At 40.6% G+C, this 23897-nt stretch overlaps 1 protein-coding gene across 13 annotated transcripts in view; it reads right to left on the bottom strand.

Annotated features, from left to right (window-relative positions):
* The window catches only part of TCF4 (transcription factor 4), a 357366-nt gene that overhangs the window by 158500 nt on the left and 174969 nt on the right, over nucleotides 1-23897 (bottom strand). For 11 of the 13 annotated variants that reach the window (XM_047698493.1, XM_047698501.1, XM_047698494.1 and 8 more), the window contains one exon: nucleotides 19220-19284. In XM_047698493.1, the coding sequence (XP_047554449.1) occupies nucleotides 19220-19284 (65 nt within the window). Of the gene's footprint in view, nucleotides 1-17319; nucleotides 17446-17786; nucleotides 17806-19219; nucleotides 19285-23897 lie in introns of those variants that run through there. The other 2 variants (XM_047698504.1, XM_047698503.1) reach the window with 2 other exon arrangements.

Genomic DNA, 23897 nt, shown 5'->3' with positions numbered 1-23897 from the left:
AGCAAAGACTCTGGACCTTCCTTTGGGGAAGATATCTGGCACTTCTGACTCAATGTAACTAGATAGTTCTAGAAAAAGAAAGTGTTATAAAAGCCAAATGAAAGTTGTGAAATTGGTTTCAGAATATTCCTTCAACATGAGGATGTTAAGTGTGTATTTCCTTCCTTCTTTAAACGGGCACTACGCGCAGAGTTCTGGGAGGGTGAGCTTTGTGTCCATGAATTGCTTTCCTAAGGCAATTTGGATTCTTCAAAGTGATTGAAAAGGACATTCACAGCCTTAGTCAAAAATAAAGAAGTCACTTAGGCTTTCTTAGTAAAAAAAATCTTGCTTCCCCATCTTAGAATTATATTTTATCATATATAAAATGTCATTGAATGTAAGACACATCATTATCTATTTACCACCAAAGATGGAAAAAAGGTTGCCAATTAAATTGGCATATCATAAATTTCTGGGGTGTTAAAATGCAAAAAAAAAAAAAAAAGTCTTAGAATTGATTGATACTATAGCACAAGGCTTTGACACAGCACTCCTAGTATCTTGGACAAAACTATCATCTTCCAAGAGGGATCATAACTATGCAGGTGAGTCACGAGTCCCATTGACTCAGCCTTCTCTCTCTACTCTCATTACCTTCATTAAACTTTGTTTTTCAAAAAAAGGAAAAAGTATTTATCATTTCTACTCAACACAAATTAAGAAGAAAACAGTTAATGGAGTCTAACTGTATATCTCTTGAATACTTTCTGTATTTCTTATTCTGTTCAAGGGCAAAGGGTTGCCACCTTAGACATGTTGTTCTAGGAATGTGTCAAGTATTTCTGAAATGTCTAAGGGCTACCAGTATATATTCTTTTTCCTTATCCCCTATTCTGATACCACAGACACCTGGAGCTGGCAGGGACCTCATAAACCATCAAGGCCAAGGCTTCACATTGCAGAGGTAGAAACTGAGCCTTCAAAACGGAGCTACTTAAAGTTGGAGGCAGGATAAGAAAAAGAAAAAGGAAAAACATGTCATCTTAAAGTCAAATGGGCCACTATCACCTTCGAAGAACTCACTAATGGTGAGATCCTAGAATGGAGATATGCCCCCTGTCTAACCCCACCATGAAATACCGGGTCTGTCCTGAAAATGACCCTCTCTCCCTATTCCATATCCCCAGATCAACTGCCATCCCACAGCCAATTACTACCCAACACGTTTTATACACTCTACCAGCCGGATTCATCGCCACACTGGATCTCATACCTTCCTCTACCTAGAAAGACTTGTGGTCATCTCAAAAAGAGACATTTTTTTTTTTCCAAAATAACCCAAACCAAGATGGTCAATGGGTTAATATTCTTCTCTGAGCTCTTCAATTATGCCGCCTTCTGAGTGAGAGGGCTGGCAGGCAGGGCAACACTGTCAGAGCTGCAAAGAACTCTGCAGATGTCTCTGTTGTGTTCAGTCAAACTGAAAAGGAGAAAAGATGGCCCTCTGACAACAGACAGCTGTCAATGAGATGGCACACTCGCACTCCCTAGGCCAATGAGCAGCCATGGGGGTGACAAGTGCTTGGCTAATCAGCTTGCCTATAAAATCACAGCCCTTCCCTGGGCCACTCACACCAGCACACGGAGTGACAGCATGCACAGTATTCAGCTATCCTGTTCTCAGTCTTGCGTACATGTGTGTGTGTCTCTCACTCACTCACCCTGGTGTTATTAGTACTGTTACAAAGGCTCTGGTCAATACAGTGTGTAGAAAGAAAAATGAGACCAAAAGAAACAGAAACAAGAATGAAAGAAATCCCTGTAGCAAAATGACCCAAAAGGAAACACAGTGACAGGCTAACCTCTTCAGGGCTGGTTTACACTGAGACTGAATTCTATCAATACCATTGTACATAAAGAGAATTACGTATCAGACGTGATGAGGCATAAAGATCCACCTTTTCCCCATCCTCTGTCTTGTCTTTCTCCCCTCTAACCACCAGGGGGCAATTTGGGGATAGCACCTCATAAAGGAAGCTGAAATTCTGAGTTTCAACAAATACTTAAATATCTCCGGGAGGGGAGTGGGGGGGGGGGGGGGCATGAGGTTGTAGTGAATCTGAAAGTAGGGCTGAAGGCAGAAACCCAGGGACCCAGGGAGCAGAAAAGTGAGTTCCCCAAATTTTACACTTATTTTCTTAATTAGCTAACTCTTAAGCTCAAAGATATCCCCTCTAAACTGATAATTAAATGCTAAATTCACTAAGGAGCTACCTTATGAGCCTGACAGGTATTTTTACCCTCTGATAATAAAAATACCTCTCTCTCTCCCTCCCTCCCTGCCTCCCCCTCCTGCTCTTTTACTTCTCTTTGGGTTTTAAAAGAGCAGCTGGTTGGAAGCAGAGGTACAGGAAGAAAAATAGGGCAGCTGAACCAAGTGGATATCGAATCAGACCTGTGGCTGTCCCCCTGCACTACAGAAGGCAAGGCACCAGAGGTCCATTTTAGAGAAAGAGGAATTTTAACAAAATACAGCCTCACTGAAATTGACCCTGATCCATATCCACCCTGTACCCTGGCCACTTTCATTCAGCTTTTCTTCTTCAGCTTTCCCAAAGAAGAGTCCTATCTGCCTGTCACGCCTAAAATAAACCCCCCAAAGTGTTTTCTAAAATAATTTTTAGGGGCGCCTGGGTGGCTCAGTCATTAAGGGTCATGATGCCTTCGGCTCAGGTCAAATCCCGGCATCCTGGGATGGAGTCCTGTGTCATCGGGCTCCCTGCTCAGCGGGAAGCCTGCTTCTCCCTCTGCCACTCTCACTGCTTGAGTTCCCTCTCTCGCTGTGTCTCTCTCCATCAAATAAACAAATGGAATCTTAAAAGTAGTAATAATAAGAATTTTTAAAATCACTAAAGCGTGAAAAGGAGAAGTGGAAAGAGTAAATACTGGGACTAGGCGTCCTTCAAGAGTCGAGGCAAAAAGACTTCAAGGCTCTTCCAGCTCTGGTTCAGCTCTCCTAGCCTAGGAGGTACACATGGTTGTCAAAGCCCAGACAACAAACAGGCAGTGGGACCATTACTGCAGGATGCCTCAAGTGGCAGACTGTCCTCATGGCCGCGGCCTTCTAGCTCATCTCTGGAACACAAAGCTGTCTTTCTTTGTGAGAAATGTAAGAACCCATTCAGTCTCTGCATTCATGACCTACAAGAAGGACCTCGCCAGCACAGAGCCTGAGACGAGCCACCACCCCAACTCCAACTCCAACACCTACACCTCTTGAGTCAAACCAGCACAGCAGGCCCCGCCTCCTGCCAGCTGTGGGCATCTCAAGAAACTGGGTCCCCTTTCAGAGAATCCCCATTGGCTGGGTTTAATGTCACCAGATGCCCGGCCAAGCACTGAATTCCTTGGGATACTCCTGCTCCCTACTCCACGCACACTCTTTTAAAGCTGTGTTATCCACATAGACCCTCCTCATGGACACCAAAATATACCAACATCACATAGCCTTGCCACTCCAATCATTTCGAACTCTTTGCCACCGTTCTAGCTAAATGCTAAAATGGGCATCTTCTGACCGAATGCTTCTTTTCCTAAAATTAAAAATCCAAGAAGCACAATTGCTGTAATTTCTTGGTCGAACATCAATTTGCAGTGTGTTATTTTGTAGCTTTTCCCCAAATCTCATCAGCATTGAGTATTTCTAATATTGAATGCGGTCTTTTATTTTTAGTTATGAAAGCAATGCTTACTGTAAAAAAAAAAAAAAAAAAACACAATAATACAGGAGTCAAGGCAAAAGACCAAGTATTTTGCATACACAAAACCAAGGTCATTCCAGGCCACCCCAGATCATCCCAGCTTCAGAGCAGCTCCTGGGACGGACATGCCAGTCCTCCTATCTCTTTCACCAGTTGAAACACAGGGAGGGACCAGCCGTCTGCCATGCAGTCTGCACTGTCCTGGAGCATTCCTGAGGCACTGGGGTGAGGTGGATACATGGAGCACGGAGAAGAGCCACATCACAGAGGCTAAAGGGACTCTGGCTTGCCACCTTGTACGTACCCGCCTAAAGCTCCTAAAACCCATTTTTATGCTAGAACAAAAGAGGGAAGGAGGCTATCATTTCTTTTCTTTTTTTTTTTTTTTAAAGATTTTATTTATTTATTTGACAGACAAAGATCACAAGTAGGCAGAGAGGCAGGCAGAGAGAGAGGAGGAAGCAGGCTCCCCGCTGAGCAGAGGACCCTGGGATCATGACCTGAGCCGAAGGCAGAGGCATTAACCCACTGAGCCACCCAGCAGCCCCAGGAGGCTATCATTTCTACAGAGGATAGTTACTACTGAGAAAAAGCCTGACCTACAGAAATATTAAGACTGGTGGGAGGTCTGGCCACCTTGCCATCTCTCTCAAGTCAAAGAATAGTGCAGGTTCTCGTGGAAATCCTGCCTTTGTTGCTCTGAGTTTTTTTTATCTCTACGTTCATTCCACTTTTTCTTTCTCTTGAGAACATGGCTTGTGTGTGAGCTCTTGCTCGTGGCAAATGGACCTTCTAGAAATCACATCTATGGAAAATAGAGTATTGATGGTCCTGTCCGCCTGGCTCACAGTTTGGTTCTGACCAGAACAATGGGGCCTTATCAGTCCTCTGCGGTGCTGAAGATAGTCAAGACTCCAGTTCCATTAGGGCTGCCTGACACCCTATCTTGCGCACTTACTTCTTAGTTATTATAAAGCTTTTACATATTTAGGGAGCTTTTCCATCAAAATACTCTGGAATGGCTAGAGGCTCAGACACATTAATGATATCTGCACACATGTGCTTTTTATCCAAGTTCACAGCTCCTGGTCATTGAGGGTAAACAGTGTTATCAGTGATTATTATGGATTTAGTCAAATATATTTTATTCCTGTCATTTATGAGCACTTGTGTTGGCTGGTATTTACAATGTCGGGATTCTGTCACTTTGGCAACCTTCTGAGACAACATTTTTCCAATGTTACAGTGACATTTCAAAAACTCAGTATTTACAAGCAAACTACACCCTCTGGCTCTGTGATGGTGCAATTCAGTGGTTGTTGAACAAAGGGATACTCATCTAGAAATTTCTTCAGGATGTACTTGCAGCTGCTACTGGCTATTACTTCATGGTCTTGAGTAGCCCTGTATTCTTTGGAAGAAAAAGGCTACAAAGACATCAAGGAAAAATTTCAATGTTACACGCTATTGAAATTTCAACCATTTTGGGTGTGTCTGTATGAGTGAGGTCTGCTGTGTAACACTGACAAGTCTCTTAACATCTCTGAGCTTTAGTTCCCCATTTGCCATAAAGCGGCAGGAGGTACAACGTGGCTTTTAAGTTCTTTCTTACTCTAACATTCTATCCTTAAGGATTTCAATAATATAAAAACACAAGTTAAACTCATTATCGTCATTAGTTTTTTTCATGTCCTAGCTCAAGGTTAAAAGAGAAAGAATCATGTGAAGGAGATGTGAAGAAGCAAATCGTGACCTACTCATCTCACCCACTTCTTCCCTGTTCCCACACAGCCTCTGTCCAGCAAGATGTACCCCTAGAGAATGAAGGAGGAAACATGGTGGTAAGACAGACTTGGTACCGCACCTCCCCCCTCAGCTTCAAGGCCTCACCATGCTTAGGTGGATCGGGGTCCTTCCACCATGAAGTAGAGTTACTACCACCGACAGGTAACTATACTGCAGGAATTATGCATCATATTCTGTACAACTTGTAGTTACTTATGGGAAAAATTCAAAATACTCTTTTGTGGCTCTCTAAAGACAATGTTCTGGAGATGGAGATTGCCAGGTTCATCCCGTCCTCTTCAGAAAGGCAGTCTTTCTCACTGACAGAGAGAGAGGTCCCAGTGCTCTAAGCTGGATGATAGCTAAGTTAACAGTGAAAAGAGAGAGGGAGGCATCTACGAGAAGACTCTGTGGGCTATTTGCTCTGACAAAAAGTGTCACCAGCTTTATCCAGAAATAAAGAAGCGATAGGGAAAATGATAAATCTGGAGCCAAAAGACCTTGTCCCCTAGTCCCATCTCTGCCACTTGCTATTAATAGTGACAAAATTGCTCTGAGTGTTTCTGTTTTGTTATCAATAAAATGGGGATTAAAAATAGTCCCTACATCACTGGGATCACTGGCATGATTAATTTAAGACAAGAAATTTACATGGAAGTGCTTAAACACAAGTTATCTGCTCACAAGTTATATAATGTGATATTGTTGTGGTTCATTTGTTCATTTACTCCTCCATCCACTGACACTTGAGCAAACACTCACCGAGTGTCCTCTGTGAGGCACTGGGGATAGAGATGACAACCCTGCTCCCTGGGGTCTGCAGGCTGTGGAGAGTGTGAAAATTGTCTGGAGAAAGAAGTGGCTGCCTGTGCACAGAAGAGAGCGCCCCGTTCTGGCCCAGGGAGAACACCCAGGGTCCCTGCAGGAAACAGTGCATGACCTGAATCTGGACGAGGTAAAACTAATGGAAGGGGGGATATTCCAGGCCAATGGCAGGGCTCTTGTAAAAACAGAGAGAATTATGAAAGAGCCCTTAAGAGAACTACAAACAGCTCGGTATGGCTGGGACAGATGCGAGTGAGTGTGAAAGGCAAGGTTGGAGGCCAAGAGGAGGGTCAGGCTATCAAGAGACTGTACATGATCTAAGGATGGGTCCTGGAAGCCACAAAGGGAAGCTAAGCAAGGGCAGACCGGCATCAAGATTTTGTGGAGAAAACCACTCGAGCTGCCAAATGAAGGAGAAGGTGGAGATGGAGGGAAGTAGAGCAGTAGACACAGCGACAGCCGTGGCTGGGCATGGGCGGGAGGGGGCAGATTGATTGGTACAGTAAGCAAAATCCATGAAATCTGAAAACTGAGGGTTTCTGGGGGTGAGGGACACAGAGCAGTCTCTGATGGCACCCGGAGGTCAGTCACCAAGCCAGCACAGATGCAAGACTAATCTTGAGGGGAAATTCAATTGATAAAATTCAAGGTCAAAGGCACAAAAATATAATTGTGCTTTACTCTAGTCTTTTGAAAAATATATCTAAATAAATGTAAGAATATGAACTTGGGAAGTTATGTCTTAGAGGCACCAATAAGATGACTGTACCATTAGTTCAAACCCTCTACCAAGGTAATAATATCATGACCTTTGGGGGGTCAAGTCGGGGGTGGGTGGGTGTTGGGTGCTATTTCATAATAAATGTTTACTGAACACCCAAATGGAGGTATGGTGGAATGTATTATTGTGGAATGTTCCAGAATGTTCTGATTGCTGGCTGAGGTTCTACAGAGCTGATTTAGTATGTCTGCATTCTATTTCTAGAGCATATCTATAAATATCTAGAACACAGATAAAATTATTTGCACCAGGTAACTAAGGGAGACCTATTGACTAGAGCTCCACCAGAGCCTCCAACCTTGACATCTGAGTTTCTGAAGCACATTAGGATATTTAAGAGGATAGTATGGTTACCTAGGATACAATGGGATGACGGGCTGCTCTGTAACGAAGTATGAAATAGAGGCGGTCTGGAGTCTAGGAACTATAGGTGTATATGTTATCTGCAAAAGGGAATAGGGAATGAGTTCTCCTAGAAATAAATCCAAGAATAACCCCTTCCCCCACATATAAAACCCCAAACTTAAATATTCTTTTCATGGACAAAAAGACACACCCAGGACTTATACTCTGGAAACAAACTCAAGCAAATCTTACTTGGTAACTAAGTGCAAGTAGGTCTGAGAAGAATAGGACCCCATTAGTGATTTCTCTTTGGTTGAGACAGCTAAGTGGAGAAGACACGAAAAGACTCTCCTTGAGGGACGGTGTCCGAGGAGTAGCAACTGCTGACACGGCTCTTTGCACGTGTCATTGTCCACAGCACATCTCTTACCACTGCTCATGTTGTGTTGGACCGGTCCCTCTCCACATGACAGTTCTGAGCCCCAGAGCTGAGTGTGACAAGCACACTGCACAGTTTGGAACACTGGTAAAAGCTATTTCCACAGAGAGCAATCACACCCAGGAGAGGGCAGTTCAGTGGATCGGGCCTCAAAGGAGTAGCACAGCCTGATTTGTCGTATTCCCCAACCTGTGCATGAGCTTTGTTCAAAAAGTTTGTTTAGAATTTATAATGTATTTTTCTTTTTTCTTTATTAATATATAATGTATTATTTGTTTCCGGGGTACAGGTCTGTGATTCATCAGTCTTACAATGCATTTTTCTATTAAAAAAAAAAAAAAAAAAAAAAAAACGAAAACAAAAAAAAAACTAACCAAGTTGAAATCCTTCTAAGATCTTGAATTCTGAGTCTCTTGGGGTTTGGGACCCTACCTGTGAGCAAAGACCCGATCTAGGACTCAGCCTTTTTTTTTTTTTTTTTTTTTTTTTAATAATCTCCATGTCCAACATGGGGCCCAAACTCACAACCTGGGATCAAGAGGCTGAATGCCCTACTCACTGAGTCAGCCAGGCATCTCTAGGACTTGGCTTTTTATCCCCATTAGACTTTGAATCTCTGTGAACCATGAGAGGGGCAGAAAATACCCTTGTTAACCAGAGACTGAGCATTTTCTCACAAGCACAGACAAACCCCAGTGGAACCAAATGACCACTAGTTTTTATTAGTAGTCTTATCAAAAAAGAAAATTCATCATTTAAGTTCACAACTATTTTTAATCCTGACTGGTGATCAATAAGGCTGCTTGATTTTCTTCCTCCGCTATGGCAACAATCACCTACTATTTATCTGTGACTCCTTCCTGTGAAACCATCCACTTTCCAACTGTCATCAGAGGATCTATTTTCCAAGTCTGCGCTCACTTTGGGAACAGGCATCCATGTCTCATTGCTTTAGTCCTTTCACACACTGCCGTCTGAATAGCACAAAACATTCTTTCTTTCTAAGAAACTATGCAATGAGAAACCTTCACATTCTCCTAAACGGGTATATGGTTTTCTTCCTATTCATAGAGTGGGCATCTTGTCTTTGGAATTTTCTCTGATAATAGCAAGTTTACCAACTTTTCTTGTTGGCTCAATCACTCTACTGGTGGCATGATGAATTCACTATGAATCATTATTGAGGCACCTTACATATCTGTTTTATTCCTGTCTGGATAAAAAATTAATAATGTCTATTTTATAGACATTTATTATCGACCCATTCTTCAAAAAAATGTGAATGTTAAGGGAAGGAACTTAATCTAATCACCTCTATATGCTTTATATGACCTCCTAACCCATTCGCTCTTCATATGATTTCCTTTTCTGCCATTATGGTGATCACACTGATCTCTAAAAAAATTGTAAAGATCTCTATCAAAGTACAAGATGAGTTGAGATTTCGATCCTGATGTTGTAGCCTTTATGTCTGTTTAATAATCACTTAAGAAATAAAGCTACATGCTGGGTCAGGTCCCTTTGACTTTATTTATCCTGCCTTTACTTCAGTGAGGCTCTCGGTGTTTCCTTCATACAATCTGCATGGTATATATATATTTTTTCTAGATGAAGAGGAGGGGGAAAAGGAAAACAAAGTAAGAAGAGATGAAAGTGACATATTACCAAAGTAGGAGAAAAGCTAGCTTCTTGGCTAAATAAAAATAACATATTTAGTGATTTGTAATATAAGAATAAAATGAACTCACTTGGTCTCAGGAGGTCTGCAATATGATCTTTGCAAAAGGTAGCTTGCCAATTTAATTGAGGTAGGAGTTATTTAATTTTTTTACAGGTATAGTTTTCAATAAAACTACATATGCCTATAATACTGCAATGGCAGATGTGTCTCGATTATTAGAGGTGGGCTCAAGGGAATATATATACAATGGATTTTGAAATCTGTAAGCAGCTGTTGTGGGGGGGGAGGCTGAAATGACAAGGGAGGGCATTGTACCACACACACATGTTCCTTAAGTGCAGCAATGTTCTGTTATTTTACTGCAGGTGTATTACAGAGATGAAATTTAATAACTTACTGTATACAATACCAATAAAACTGAAAAGATTCAGTGCCCTGCTGTTCATTATCACTGTACAAATGAGCTCGGATTATTCCGTGTGCATGCCCGGTCAAACCGCGACACAAGGGGACCCCACATCTAGAGCTCTAGAGAATGGTCACTGCTTGAAAACCTCAGTGATAGTCTTCCTAATTACTTTCTTATCACTGAATTGTCGCTCCAAATTCACGCAAACGTGGCTTTGAGGGAGGCTGCAAATAAGATATATCTAGTATTTTTTTTAAGACATCATAGAAAGCCTTCACTGGAAGATGCCTTTTGAAAGAAGACGGTAATGAAATCGGGGGGCATATAGACTTCATTAAGTACAGTAAGAATTAAACAGTGACGGTATATTCTATTCAAATCCAGGGGAGTGACAGACTGAAGACGCTATCCCACCACAATTTGACTTCTCCCTTTATTGAGAACAAAAATAAGTGCCATACTATGAAAAAAACATTTCGGCATTAGGAATGCTGGAGCAAATGTAACTATGTATCCTTGCGGGGTTTCTTTTCCCAAGAAACTACTTCTGTTAGATAATAAATAACACACTGAACATAAAAGGTCCATGCTTTAGGAAGCTCAGTTTATCTGTGAGAGAAGGTGTATGTAAAGAAATCCACATAAATATCCAGAACACACACACACTTTTTCAAAGGATGAGGCTCAATTCTAAGCAGGTTACCCTATCAGGCCCAGCAGCGGACCTGGTATCTATTCCTTTCTAAAGTATTTATGTCTAAAAAGATTACGGGGTTTTGTTGGTATCTTGCAGTATTCCCACTATTTTAACTTGGGGTCTCAGTTTCAAGAGTTTCAGAAGATATCTCCTTAACGATGAAACCATTTCAAGCACAGTCATAGATAAAGGAATAAATATTTCTGCAATTTAATAGGGAAAAGTCTTCACTGACACTGCATTGGGAGTATGCTGCCTTTCTTATGGAAAGAAGCTATTGGGCGATCCGGATTTCTACACCACAGGCAGGTACATTTCAACAAGAAATTTTATCAAATACTCCTCAGTATTAATTTAAATCAATTTTTAGTCATTAATTGGCTTTCCCCTTTCTCTTTCCATGTCAAAAATATAAAGATGAATTAAATTCCTAATTGCTAGTGGTCATTAAAAACCCCTGAATACTTTTTACAAGAAAAGAGAAGTTAATCTCAAGATTCTGGTGAAATCTCCATTCAGATACCAGGACTTCACTTTTTTGGTGTTTCATAAATCATCTCAGAGCAATTTCAATTTTTTTAACGCACTCACTGTCCTGAACTATTGTCTAAAACTTGCCTATGCTTCTAACACGTAATTGTCATTTCATATATTTCACAAGCAAGTTAAATGCCATAATCGAAAAATTATGGGGTCACACTTAAGAGATTGCAAAAGGCCTGGTTTCAGAATTTCACTCTATGTAGTTCTTATATTTTTGGAAAAATAATTTGATCCATGAAGAATCCAAATTCTTGTAATAGCAAACCATATTCTGCCTGCATTGCACAAAAAGCAAGGCCCAAATATAATCTATACATTTTTTAAGAAAGTGTTCATGCTGTTGCTAAAATGTGAATTGGCATATTCTACCCCAGCCTTTTCACAGGGAATCTTTATTGGTTTTAATGAAATTGCACATGCTAATTCTGAGGATGTTACAGAAGGGATCATGCATATAGACACATGTGGTTTATTTAAAAACAATAACAGCAAGCAAAAAAAAAAAAGTCACACAGTCAGGAGCCATGTGGCCCCCCTCCCCTCTTGAACCCTCCCCTCGCCTGGTGCTCAGAGTTCTAGCACAAGCTGAACAGACCTGAGGGAAGCTACCATTCCAGGCCCCATGTCAGGTTCAGACTCTCCAGTGGGCCTGGAATCTACCAGAAGTGGTTTTCCAGATGGTCTGTAATACGGACCTTTGAGCCTAGAAACCTCATCATGGGTTGGGGCAGCAGGGAACCCACACGGGAAGAACACTGGCTTTAAAACGGGACATTTGAGAGCTCCAAATCTAGCTGTGAAGCTTACCAGGGCTGTGACCTTAGGCCTGCTTGCTTTACTTCTCTGGGCTTCGTTTTCTTAAGTATTCAATGAGGACAATAATAATCACCATAGAGGTTTATACCAGCGCCTAATTTTTTCCCCAGGCTTCCTCTAGATAGAGCCCAGACTAACATTTAGAAACCCATTCGTTTTGACACCCACTCATCAGTCACATCTGGATTGTGGAAGGACTGACTGGGGAGGAGCCAGACCCACTATCTCAATGAGCCTCCGTGGAGCAACTCTGAGCAACGCAGCTGCCTCCCGGACTCCGGAGGTCAGCCACGGATGGTCAGCCTTGGGAGGTCTTTAAGAAAAACTCGCAGAGTACAGAGGAGCCAAGAGAGAACCTAGAGAAACTCCAGTGTTTATGACAAGATTAATCTAACAACTAGAGATGCAGATTGTCATAAGGTCCCAAATTTCAGCAAAAGAATGCTAGAGTTTAATTTGCAAGGAAACATACCTATAATTACCTCCTTCCTCCTGCAATTAAAGCTTTTCTGACCTTTAGCCTGAGCTATAACCGTTGTCCTATCAATACACCTTATGAGATTTGAAGAATGCTTTAATGCTTCCAGTACCTTTCAGTACCATATCTAATACAAGCATTACTAACATTTATTTGTATATGTATGAAGTACTTAAATTACCAGCGCTAAAATATGAACAATGAAAGGAAGCTTTTTTACAGAAGAATGTCAGCTATAAATGGAGATGGACTGATGGAGCTTAAAAAAAAAAAAATCACTAGTTCAAAAGCCGCTAGTAAAGGGAAGCATCATCAGTGTATGCTAGGACCATCAGGTCAAAGACTGTTGAGGAACTGGGATATTTGCCCAGTGCTAATGTATCAACACAAAGATTGTTTACTGATGGCAAAAAGGGAAAGGTTTCTTTACAATAGAAAGATGTGGGGGTCTCCACTCTCACCAAGTGATTAAAGTTAGCATCATCAATAGCAACTTAACTTGACATTACATCCCATATGAAGGACACAGCATCATCTATGAAATACTCAGGTCAAAAATGTACAACATCCACACGAAGAAACCTTTCAACTTAATTTAACAAATTAAACAGCACCACAAAGAAATAATCTGACAATTCGAGATGCAAGAATATTTTTCAAGACAACTGGCCTGATTTCTTTAAAGTAAATATCGTTTTTTTTTTTTTAAATTACAGGAATTGTTCTAGCTTAAAAGAAATCATAAAGAGATAATAGAAACCAAACACCACGCATAAATGCAATGACAAAGGGTGTAAAAAAGCTATTGAGGACATTTTCATGGGGGGACAACTTAAGAAATCAGAATAGAAATAGGGTATTAGATTAGGAAGCTACTGTTATTTTCTTTAGGGGCGATAACAGTATTTCATTTCAGGGTCTAAGTGTTTATAATTTTAAAAGACACATGCTGAAAAGTCTAGGGGTGAAATCTTATTAGGTCTGCCACTTAAAAATGGTTCACTGAAAAACGTGTATATGTAGTTATACACATGAAGCAAATATAACAAATATTAACAACTGTTTAATCTAAGTGGTGGGTATATGGCACTTCACTTTATTATTTTTTTCAACTTCTCTGAATATTGGAAAATATATACTACACGAGATTTCTAAAAAATTTTTAATTAAATAAAGGGAGATGAATTGTCTCTGCTGATATCCAGAAAGCTGCTAGTGGGGGCGTTGAAGGGAAAGTATGCAAGAGCTTCCCTTTGTTTTTCTTCTTAGTACCTAACAGATCTCTAGAGGGCCAATAAATACCTATTTACCAATACGAGGAAAGAATGGTTCCATTGTCCCCTTTGGTGAGCATCGGGGTGGCTGCTGGGTGAGAGCTTCGCCCACAGCAATGCCCCAAGACCAACAAGCTGCTGCCTGAAAAACTGCTTGGGGCAGAATCGCAATGGCAGATACTCGGCAAACTAAGGGCCCTGTGAGATCTGAAGTTGTCCCGATTTTGAACACTCTGTCCCACTGTCTTCCCTGGCACACTCAGAAAGCACGGGACTCGATTCTGACCTTTGGTTCCAATGACGTGCCCCCGTAGAAACACAGAACATGTGACTCCCTCGTTGTTTCCTTCCCGAACATTCAGGCCTCGAACAATGAGACCACCTCCAGGCTGGCGGTCAGCGCCCGGTGAGGGAGGAGTGACTCTCCACCATAGGACCTCTGTGTCCTTCCAGGGCCCGCACAGCACAGTAGAAGGGCGGACTTCCAAAGGACTTTCTTTGAGAGAACATGATTTTCTCGTTTTTGTAGGTATGAAAACTGCTAAACCTATGGTTCCCATACATGGCCACTTCCCGACTTCCCTCTCTCAAAATGATCCCTAAACGTGATGCGGGGGAAATAGGCATTAGGGCATCACAATCTTCACCCTGCTAGGCACAGAGTACGCAGAGCAAGATAAAGCCGACGAGGTCCCTGCCTCATAGGAGTCTACAGAATCTTGGTGGAAACCAACATTCAACGAACGCAAGTAATGGCAAACTCAAGAGGCACAATGAAGGCACTCAAAGTGCTAAGGCAGGACGCAGATGTAGTACGTGGATGGGAGAAGGTCCTGAGAAGAATGCACTGGGCCAGACTGACCCACTGTCCACCATAAACAAAGTATAATGCCAAATTAAAAAAAAAAAAAAAAAGACAAGATGTATTTCTGTTTCTACAAGACCTAAGTAGCCATTTTCTTAAGAAGGGACAAAGGATTTCATGCCTTCTCTGCTTATATCCTTTCCATTTTGACTTCACATAAGGTAAAGTTAAAGGAGCCCAAAGTTTTAGAATGAAGTCATTTGTAATTCTTTTTGTTTCAAAAATAAAAATAATTAAGAAAAAATGAATTCTTCAGTGTGCCATTCATTTCAGCACCAACTATAATGTTTTATTTCAATGAACCCAAAACAACGAGGCTTATGAGCAAATCCAATTTCATATAGAGAAGACGCATTTTCTATACAGTTTCAAAGTTTCTGGAATTTTACGAAAGTATCTGAGAGTAAGCCTAATTCTTAAATCCTGTCAGTTTTGAGATCTCAGCATCAAATAATTTTATCAGCATAGTCCTATTTGATTACTTGCTGAGAAACAGAAAGAATGTGGATGAGGTTAAAACCTTGGACTTCACTAGAACAAAACAAGAGATGGGCTGGGACATTCAGTTGCAGAATTTTGTGTAAAGACTTCAAGGCATCTTCCTGATTTTCAGTAAATCACGAATTTTCACTGCCTCTTCAATGAAGTACATATGCATTATATTTCCATGTCCTGAATAACCAAATTAAGGCAAGAAGTCTAAAAGCTTTTTCAAGGTCAGTGGCAATACCAGCTTTTGGACACATCTTTAAAATAGAGTATATTCCTATAGACCATTCTAGGAAATGATCAAACCTAGCTGCACAGTACAATCACCTGGGGAATTGTCAGAAAAGCTAAGGCCCAACTCATAAGATTCTAATTTAATTGGTCTCAGATAAGGACCAGGTTTTTATATAGTGTTCCCCTCTCATACACACACACCCCACACACACCTTGCCCAGGAGATACTAATAATGAAACCACTACTTTAGACCTGGGCTATATCCCAAAAAAAAGAAAAGACAAGCAATTCCTGATAATCAATCCTGAACTTCCATTTAAGGGGAAAACTTCTGCCTTAATAATAACAATCAGTTGTGTTGACATCATCATCTTATTCAAAAACAGAAGATCTGGGCAAGATAAAAAAGTTTGCAATCGCCAAACGTCCTCTTCAAAGCAGCAAAGGAGGTCAAAAGCAAATGACATTTTTTTTTTCTTTTGTCATCTGCAGTGATGCCCATTAGGTATTAGCTATTGGTTATCATATTAAGGTTGGACAATCTTGTGAAAAACTTTATTTCCGCTCATTTTCATTTCTGTCAGACTTTCCATTATAAATTTTATTTTCTCTGCCAGTAAAAGTAGTATGAGGCTGCAATTTGGCAAGAACATTTTAAGCCTGGGTGTGATTTCCGTACCCCAATTTGATTTAAATTAGTTTTGTCATATTTAGTGAGAACTTAAAAAAAAAAAAAAGTCCATTTGGCTGCTTTGCTTTGTCTATTGGTTCATTTCCTATACAGTCTCAAAAGTCTGAAAAAGTTACCATGTTTATTTCTGATAATTTTACGTGGCAATGCATTAATGAATTCATATTATCCCTTTACTATTTATAATGAAAACAACTGAATAAAGAACCTGCCAGCTTCTGTATTTTGGCTAAAATATCTGCTTTTTATAAAAAGCCACGTGTCTGTTACTATTATTGTTAAATCCTCAAGAGAAACATCATGGAGATATATACATATATGTAAAATACATATATCTTTTAACCTGACGCATTTTTAAAAAAACATACATTTCAGAATAATAATTGATTTCTCCAGGACAGCGTTTTGCTACCTGTTGCTTACCACCACTATTTCTCTACACCAAACAAAAGGCTACTGGGATCTGAATAAGCATCTTCACATGTCACAGGGCTCATCCCTCTAAGTCCACAGGATACATTGTTATAATACGATAAAGCTGCTTTTGGAGCTCCTCGGGGCATATCATGTAAAGGATTTCCACGCAGCATCTCTAGAATGTAGTAAACAGGAGAAACAAAAGCTTCCTCTCCAGAAGAGCCACTCACCTTGCCACCCAGTGGGAAATCATTTCAGCTGTGATCTGCTACTTAGACTTGAAGCCCAAGATACCCGAGACTTTGCCTTTCTTTTTGGTTTGCATAGCTGGTGTTGGAGACAGGGATATTCAAAAAGCAATTCGGCACAAGACAGATATGCACTGGAAGACACACTATGGTCTGCTCTATTCTCAAATTTCACAGAAAGCAGAAATTCATAATATGGGCACTTTTCCTCTCCAGCCCCTATTTTCTCAGTCAGGGAATTTCCGAAATTTTGCTCTTTTATTTATCCTTAAGGGATCACACCGTTTATGGATACCGCTGAGACCATGCTAAGCACAGAGATAGTTCTTGCAACACTCACGACCGTGAAGCAGAAATAAGAAAGAGAGAAATTCTCCACACTCCACAGCTACATTATGAAGACTTTTTAAGAAAAGCATATGCAGTCATACTCCGATAGAAAGCAGAATTTTCCTGGACACGAATGTCTCAGAAGGAGCCTCCCGAGGCCCAGAAATTCAGCCATCACACACCAGTCCGTCCACCTCTCTTCCACCCTCTGCCCCTTCCACTTCTCACCTTGTGTTTGCCAAAAAAATAACTTCAGTTTCACCCGAGGGAAGTATTTCCCACAAACCGAGGGAGGGTCTGCGTCCCCGCACATACACAGACAGACTCACGCGGTCTGGATGATGCTTTAACAAGTTAAGGGGCCTCGCGCTTACTCAGCAGAGGAAATCTTTGTGTCTGTGAGGAATCACGCCAATTCCTATTAGTAAGAAAGGATACAGGGGCGAGGAAGCCTATTCTCTCGTTGACCAGAAAAAGAGGCCCAGCAAAAACAGAGACCTCTGCCATGACCATCTGCAAAAAGGAAGGATGTTGTCGACTTTCTTCTCCCCAAAACTCTAATGACCTCTGCCTTGACCCTCAGAAACCAGATACACAGGAACCGGCCCTTCTGCAGGAATTGGGAGCTTTACACTAGAGACTCGGCACTGAGAGGCTTGTCGCCCGAGCTATCTGCCCCGAACATTTGCACTCACATTCCAAAGATGTTTCCGTTGTGCTGGAATGGCTGTGAATTTCTTTCCTGCGGAATTCTTTCCAAACAAACTGCTAGAAACTGTACTGTGCAGCCCGTGTGGCAGGAGCTCTAACCCAAGCACCGCTTCCCCTCATTGCAACCAAGCTTTCAGATGCTGAATAGGACGGAAGGGGTGGCTGGGTCAGAGGAGGCAATTTTAAAAATGCAAATATATCCAGGGGGGGATAAAATAAAATAAACCTCCACCAGAATTCCACCTCTAGTGACATCTGACTGATACATAAAGGTAACATCCTTCGCAACCTCTGTTTAATTGCTACAACTGCCTGCTCACATTTTCCAGGATATATTAAACAGGTTGTTTCAAAAATTCAAAACCGATCCCCCCCACGCACCCCCCCCCCCAGACCATTAAAGAAGATGGGAGGGTGAGCGGGTTCGAGAGCAAGCCTTCCCTTTCTAGCATAAGAAGAATGTACATTCGGCTTGGGTGAGGAATGAAACAGTAGAAAGCTTTGAATATGAGACAGGATTACTAAATTCTAGCAAGAGTTCTCCCAAGTAAGAAACCAATGCACTTACAAAAAGAGAAAGTCTAAATCCTAAGCAAAATAAAGGATTTTAAATGTACGATTAATACCGGTACTGAAGTTGAAAAGAAAGCATCTATCAAAACTCAGTTGTCCTAAAACAAAGCTTATACTTTTGGCTAGGGGTAGTATTTTTAGAACTGGGCTTTCTCTGGAGAGGGCAAAGTATGCAAATGCAGAGTGCACAGAGACACAAACACACACATGCTATACCTTTGTATTACACTGGCATTTTATTATTTAATTAAAGTACTCTTATTTTTCTAGCTCACGCACGCTTCCCTTGAGACGGCTTTGCTGTTAGCCTGCTGGCCTTGACTTCCAGCCAAAAACAATTCAGAAACAAAAAGGGACAACAAATCATATTTTCACAGACATTTTTATCCCTCAATACAACCCTGTTTTCACACAACATCATCCAGCCCCTATGAAAACTATAATTTAGGGCAATAACCACCCGAACCCAGGGTCTGACACATGGCTGCACGAAGTATTTCTAGTGTAAGAAATTCTTAAGTTCTTAATTGCAAATAAACTCTTTTGATAGAATCACTTTAAACGACATTGCTAGTTTGCAAACAGTGCCACTGGTACGGGCTGATGGATTAAAGAAGAGAAACAAGCCAGTGAAGGCAGTTGTGATACGGCAGGGATCTAGAGAACAAGAGGTTTATTACTTCCAAGCTCTGTGCTATTTCATTACTTTTTAAAAGACAGAGGCGTCGGCAGACTTTCCGTGCATCTTAGTGCCACGCTCGAAAATGCATCACCTAATTTACAAAACAAACTGATTTACCAGGTTCATTCTCTCAACCCTTCCCCAAGCAAGATTCTCACTTACCTGATGGCAACCCTGTAAGGTTGATTCTCTCCCATAAGATGAGTATGAGCCCCTTTCTGTTTTACCTGCCAAGAGAAACAACAAAAAAAGTGTAAATTATGTTTTTCCTTTAAAAAAAAAAAAATCTCCAGGTAACAGACATCCACTTCTCTTCCCCGATGTTTACATACGTAAAGTAGGCACTACTGGCAATGTATGCAAGCAAGAGAGGGAATAACACTTCCTCTCTCTGGCTATGATAAACTGGAAAAAAAATATCCTTCATTCCTATTCTTAGCCAAACTGCTCCACACTTCCAAAAACTGTCATTCCAATGGCCTCCACTTTCTCTAACAAACAAATTGTCAGCCCTTATTTTCACTTTCTTTCTCTCGCAAAATTTAAACAATTTCATTTTTATTTACACAGCAGGCAAATTATCTATGTAATGACCCTAGTCTAGTAATTCCCATTGATTATATTGACACTTAATGGTGAGGCCAAAGCTAATCAATCAAGGCTCTCCAGATGGTGAAAATAGCAAAGAAACTACTCAAAATTCTGAGACTCTCTCTCTCTCTCCCTCTCTCTCTTTTTTTAAACTCCCTTTCCCAGGGGTACACCCCATCATGATCAAGACGATGATGATGGAATTTACATTGGGGAAAGGGGGCTTTTGCAAAATCGTCTCCCCTGAACCCAAGTTCAGATTCTACCAATTGACCCAGTAGAACAAGGAATAATGGACTGTCCATATGTTGTGCCAATTCTAACAACTCAGTTTTTATCTGTAGATGTCTCTACACAGACGTATGGAGCCTCAGGTGCTATTTGGACACATCTAAGGATAAAATCAAGGTTGCTCATTTGTTTTTTTTTTTTTAGAAGTATGTTTAGCTTTAATAATCTGCTAGGGAGACAATGAAGCCACATTACGAGAGATCTAAGCAGCAGACTTTAGTGACATGTGAAGAGTTGTCCTAGAAAATCGATTCATATTAGGACGTCAAAAAGGACCAGTGGCATGACCAAGTACCCAGAAGACAAACCCCATCCCACCCCACCCAAGACAAAGGGATACTTCTCTCTTCAAGACTAGAGCTGAGGGGGACATAACTCTACTGTTCTTTCCAATGGGAAGATTCAAAACTAGTATTTTGCGAGACGGAATTGAAGTCCTTCTAGAGTTTATGACCCCCAAGTTTTCCTCCCTCCATGCCAGTTAAAATAAATGTTAAAAGTAACGGCAGTCATTTTTTATCTTTTGGTTCAACGACAATGCTATTAGAGTGTACCTTCCTGACACCACACAAAGAACGGATCTTTAATAAATCTTCTATCTTGTCAAAAGTGTAACTGGTACTGAAGTCACTATGTACATAAAATGGAAGGGGATTTTCAAAGAAAGCCAATCCTGAATCTTAAAATTAACCCCCTCTCTCTCAGTATTAATTTTTCTACAGGCCTCAGTGAATCTTGGGTTTAGGAAAACACTCCCTCCGGCTCCCCCATTTCTGGTATAGTTTTCAGGGCAAAGGAGAAAATCAATGCCCATATCAGTTTCAATTCCAATGAAACAGGATGCCATCTCGTAGACTGTCAGTCTTGAAAGATCTAAGAGAATAACTTTCATTGTATGAGGATTTTACATTAAACCGAAGACACATTTACCCATTTCAGAAGCATAAATGGTCATATACACATATTTACTTTTTGTTCTAAGTCAAATGTAGGCTACTTATACCCTTTAACTCCCCTTTATAAATATTACTAACAGAAAAAGCTTGGCCATTATGAGCTATCAAGTGATGTTTGACCTTCCTTAAGTTCTTGTGTTTAAAAAGCTTCAATAACAATAACTACATAGTTCCCTTTGACATCATATTCACTTGTTTAACTGCCAGAAAATCAGGTAGAGAGGTAGGCAGACAGATACATAGAAAGATAGATGGATAAAACAGAATTTACTCTGACTTCCTAGGAAATTGAACATCTAGTGTTCTGTTAGGGTAATTTCCAAAAATTGGATTACAAAATACAGTAAGAAGGAAGAAGGGTTATCCTCTTTTTTTTTTTTCCCTTCCCCTCTAGAAGGAATTACTGAAGCTATCCCCAATAGTGTCTCACCACCTGGCATTATTTCCCAACCCGACTGCAGCACATAGACCTGGAGAGATGAATTTTCCTACCAGGATTTGTCTCAATTCATATATACAAGTTGGGGCTATTCCTTCCATTATTTTAAAGCCGGAAGGTCAGTGCACATAGTAAGGGAGAGAGAAAGAGAGAGAGAATATGAATGAAAATAAATGGGAGAGAAAGGAGAGAAATCAAGAGAGGGGGAGTGGAATGAAAAGAGCAAGGGGGTAGGAAGGAAAGGAGAGAAGAGAGTATGAATTCACGCTGCCCACAGTCCCCAAAGTGCTCTTGGCTACATAGACCCGGCACTCTTTACTATCATATCAGATACAGACTGCTTAATCTTAATTTTGCTTGTTAAAAAATATTTATCCAGATACAAAAATAAACCCACTGCAAATTACAAGTTGTCAGGGTTAAAAATCTACTCCTGTTTGTGTGGGGGAGGATAAGAGACCAGCATAGACATGAATCATTCTCAGTAATTTGAGTGTTTCCATGACATCAATGGGCACCCGTCCAGGACTCTGTCGAAGTCTGCGAGGTACCAAAGAGGCAGCGCAGCCAGCAGGAGGCTGGGAGGTGCACTTTTTTTTTTTTTTTTAAATTTATTTATTTATTTATTTATTTTAGGATTATGCTCCTTGTAAAGATTTCATATGTAGCAACCACTTTTACCATCAAATAGATCGCTCCAGAGATCCTGAACGAACACATTTCATTCTGATAGTGTAAGCCTTTAACTTTATTACATCTTTTTGTTTCCAAATTCAACTATAAATCTGCCCTCAGAGCCCCAACCCCTGTTTGGGAGCAAAATAATCACGGACTGGGGATAAACCCAAGCACCTTCTCAAGCATATGAGATCTATTCCCATCATTTGCTAATGACAAACAGCAGCCATTTTACAATGACATGTCAGTTTCTAAAATACATACACACAAACATATATTATATATGTACGTATGTATCTTTGTGTAAACTGCCCATTAAAAATTAGCTATGGTTTTGATGTTGATTTTCTGCTTAAAATTCACTGCAACATTTGTTTCAGATAATAAAATGTTCAAGAGTGCTGATAACGTGTTTGAGGAGGATTCTTAAGTGACTATCTGTGCTCATGAACACAAAAGCCCCTCAATGTCTGCGTTTACTCTATGTCAGGCGTGGATTTTTGTCACTTAGACCAACTGGCTGGCGCGGACAGCTTCTTTCCTCTCTTCTCCATTCTTCGACACCCACCTCCCCCCATCCCTACAACCACAACAGAGCTTTGAAAGAGCGAAAGACCCTATTTTCCCAATATTTAAAAGAGATAGCAGCGATGAACAAACCCGGCGCGTTCACTGCGGAATTTTCGAGACGACCCTCCAGTACTAGAACGCGACAGCCGCTGCGGATATCTTTTGGCACAGAGACAATGGTGGCAGTGCCAAGCCCCATGGCTAAAACTACTCAAAAGAGGCATAAGGGTAGCATTAATCGCTCAAGTCTTTTACTGCATGGAGTACTGTTGTCCATATTTTAGAAACTAAAAGTACCCGTTAGTAACATTTGTTGTATGCCCATAAAGGGGTGGGGGGTGGGGGGGTTCTGAAATATATACCAGAAACCAATCTTGTCAGGCATTTGATTCATTTTTATACCTAAAAGGACCAAATGTTAAATTTTGCTGCTGGTGATGATTTGCCTTGCATGAAGCGAATGATATGACCTAATGGAGCACACTGAAGGCTGAATGAAAGCTATAGAGACGGATTCATATAAACTAAGTCGACATATTGGCTAAACAACTTTCTTCTGCAAAAATGATGTATACAAGGAACATGTAATACTATGTCACAATTTTTTAAATTAAGCAAGAAAAACGCTGTAAATGAGCAGACACAACATCCGTCAATCAATCCTTCTGGAGACAAAGGAGATCAACACGCAGCCCCTTCTCCAGAACAAGTCAGCATCTACAGTGAGCAAACAATCCAGAAAGTCAACACGTGTTTTGACCAAACCGAAACCACCAGCTGCTAAAACCTATATTTAAATTTGACTATTAAAAATGGCTATAACTGATAATCAATAAAGGATTTCCTTGCCTCTTCTGTTGCCCTTGAAAAACTAATCTGAGCAGAAAATATAAGCTGTTTCCATTTTTTTTTAGATTCTTGTTGATCTATTCAGTAATCCTCTATCTTGCTGCCCTGGAAAGGTTAAGTGGGAAAAATGTTTTTTTTGTTTGGGTGCAGTATTGTTAACAAATGTCTATATAATTCCAAATTTAGTACTTTTATATTCTTCTGTCATTTTCTATTTGCCTTCTAATTTTTTCTTTTAGTATATCCATGGTATCCTATTGTAAGAGAATGCCCAGGGAACTGAATAAGAATGAAAATATTTCTCGAAGAAAAAAATGACCTCATAAACCCATTCATTCACAGGGATACATCCAAGAAGTATCAGTTCTGGTCGATGACTACATCTGAACAGTTCTAATCCACGTGGAAACAGACAAGAACAACTTATTGATACTATGATCTCCGCAGATAAGCTGTGACATAGAAG

Source organism: Lutra lutra, chromosome 12 (assembly GCF_902655055.1).
Source record: "Lutra lutra chromosome 12, mLutLut1.2, whole genome shotgun sequence".
In the NCBI taxonomy this organism is placed as follows: Eukaryota; Metazoa; Chordata; class Mammalia; order Carnivora; family Mustelidae; genus Lutra; species Lutra lutra.
Note: the sequence above shows the minus strand (reverse complement) of the source record. Positions and strands in the feature narration are given on the sequence as shown.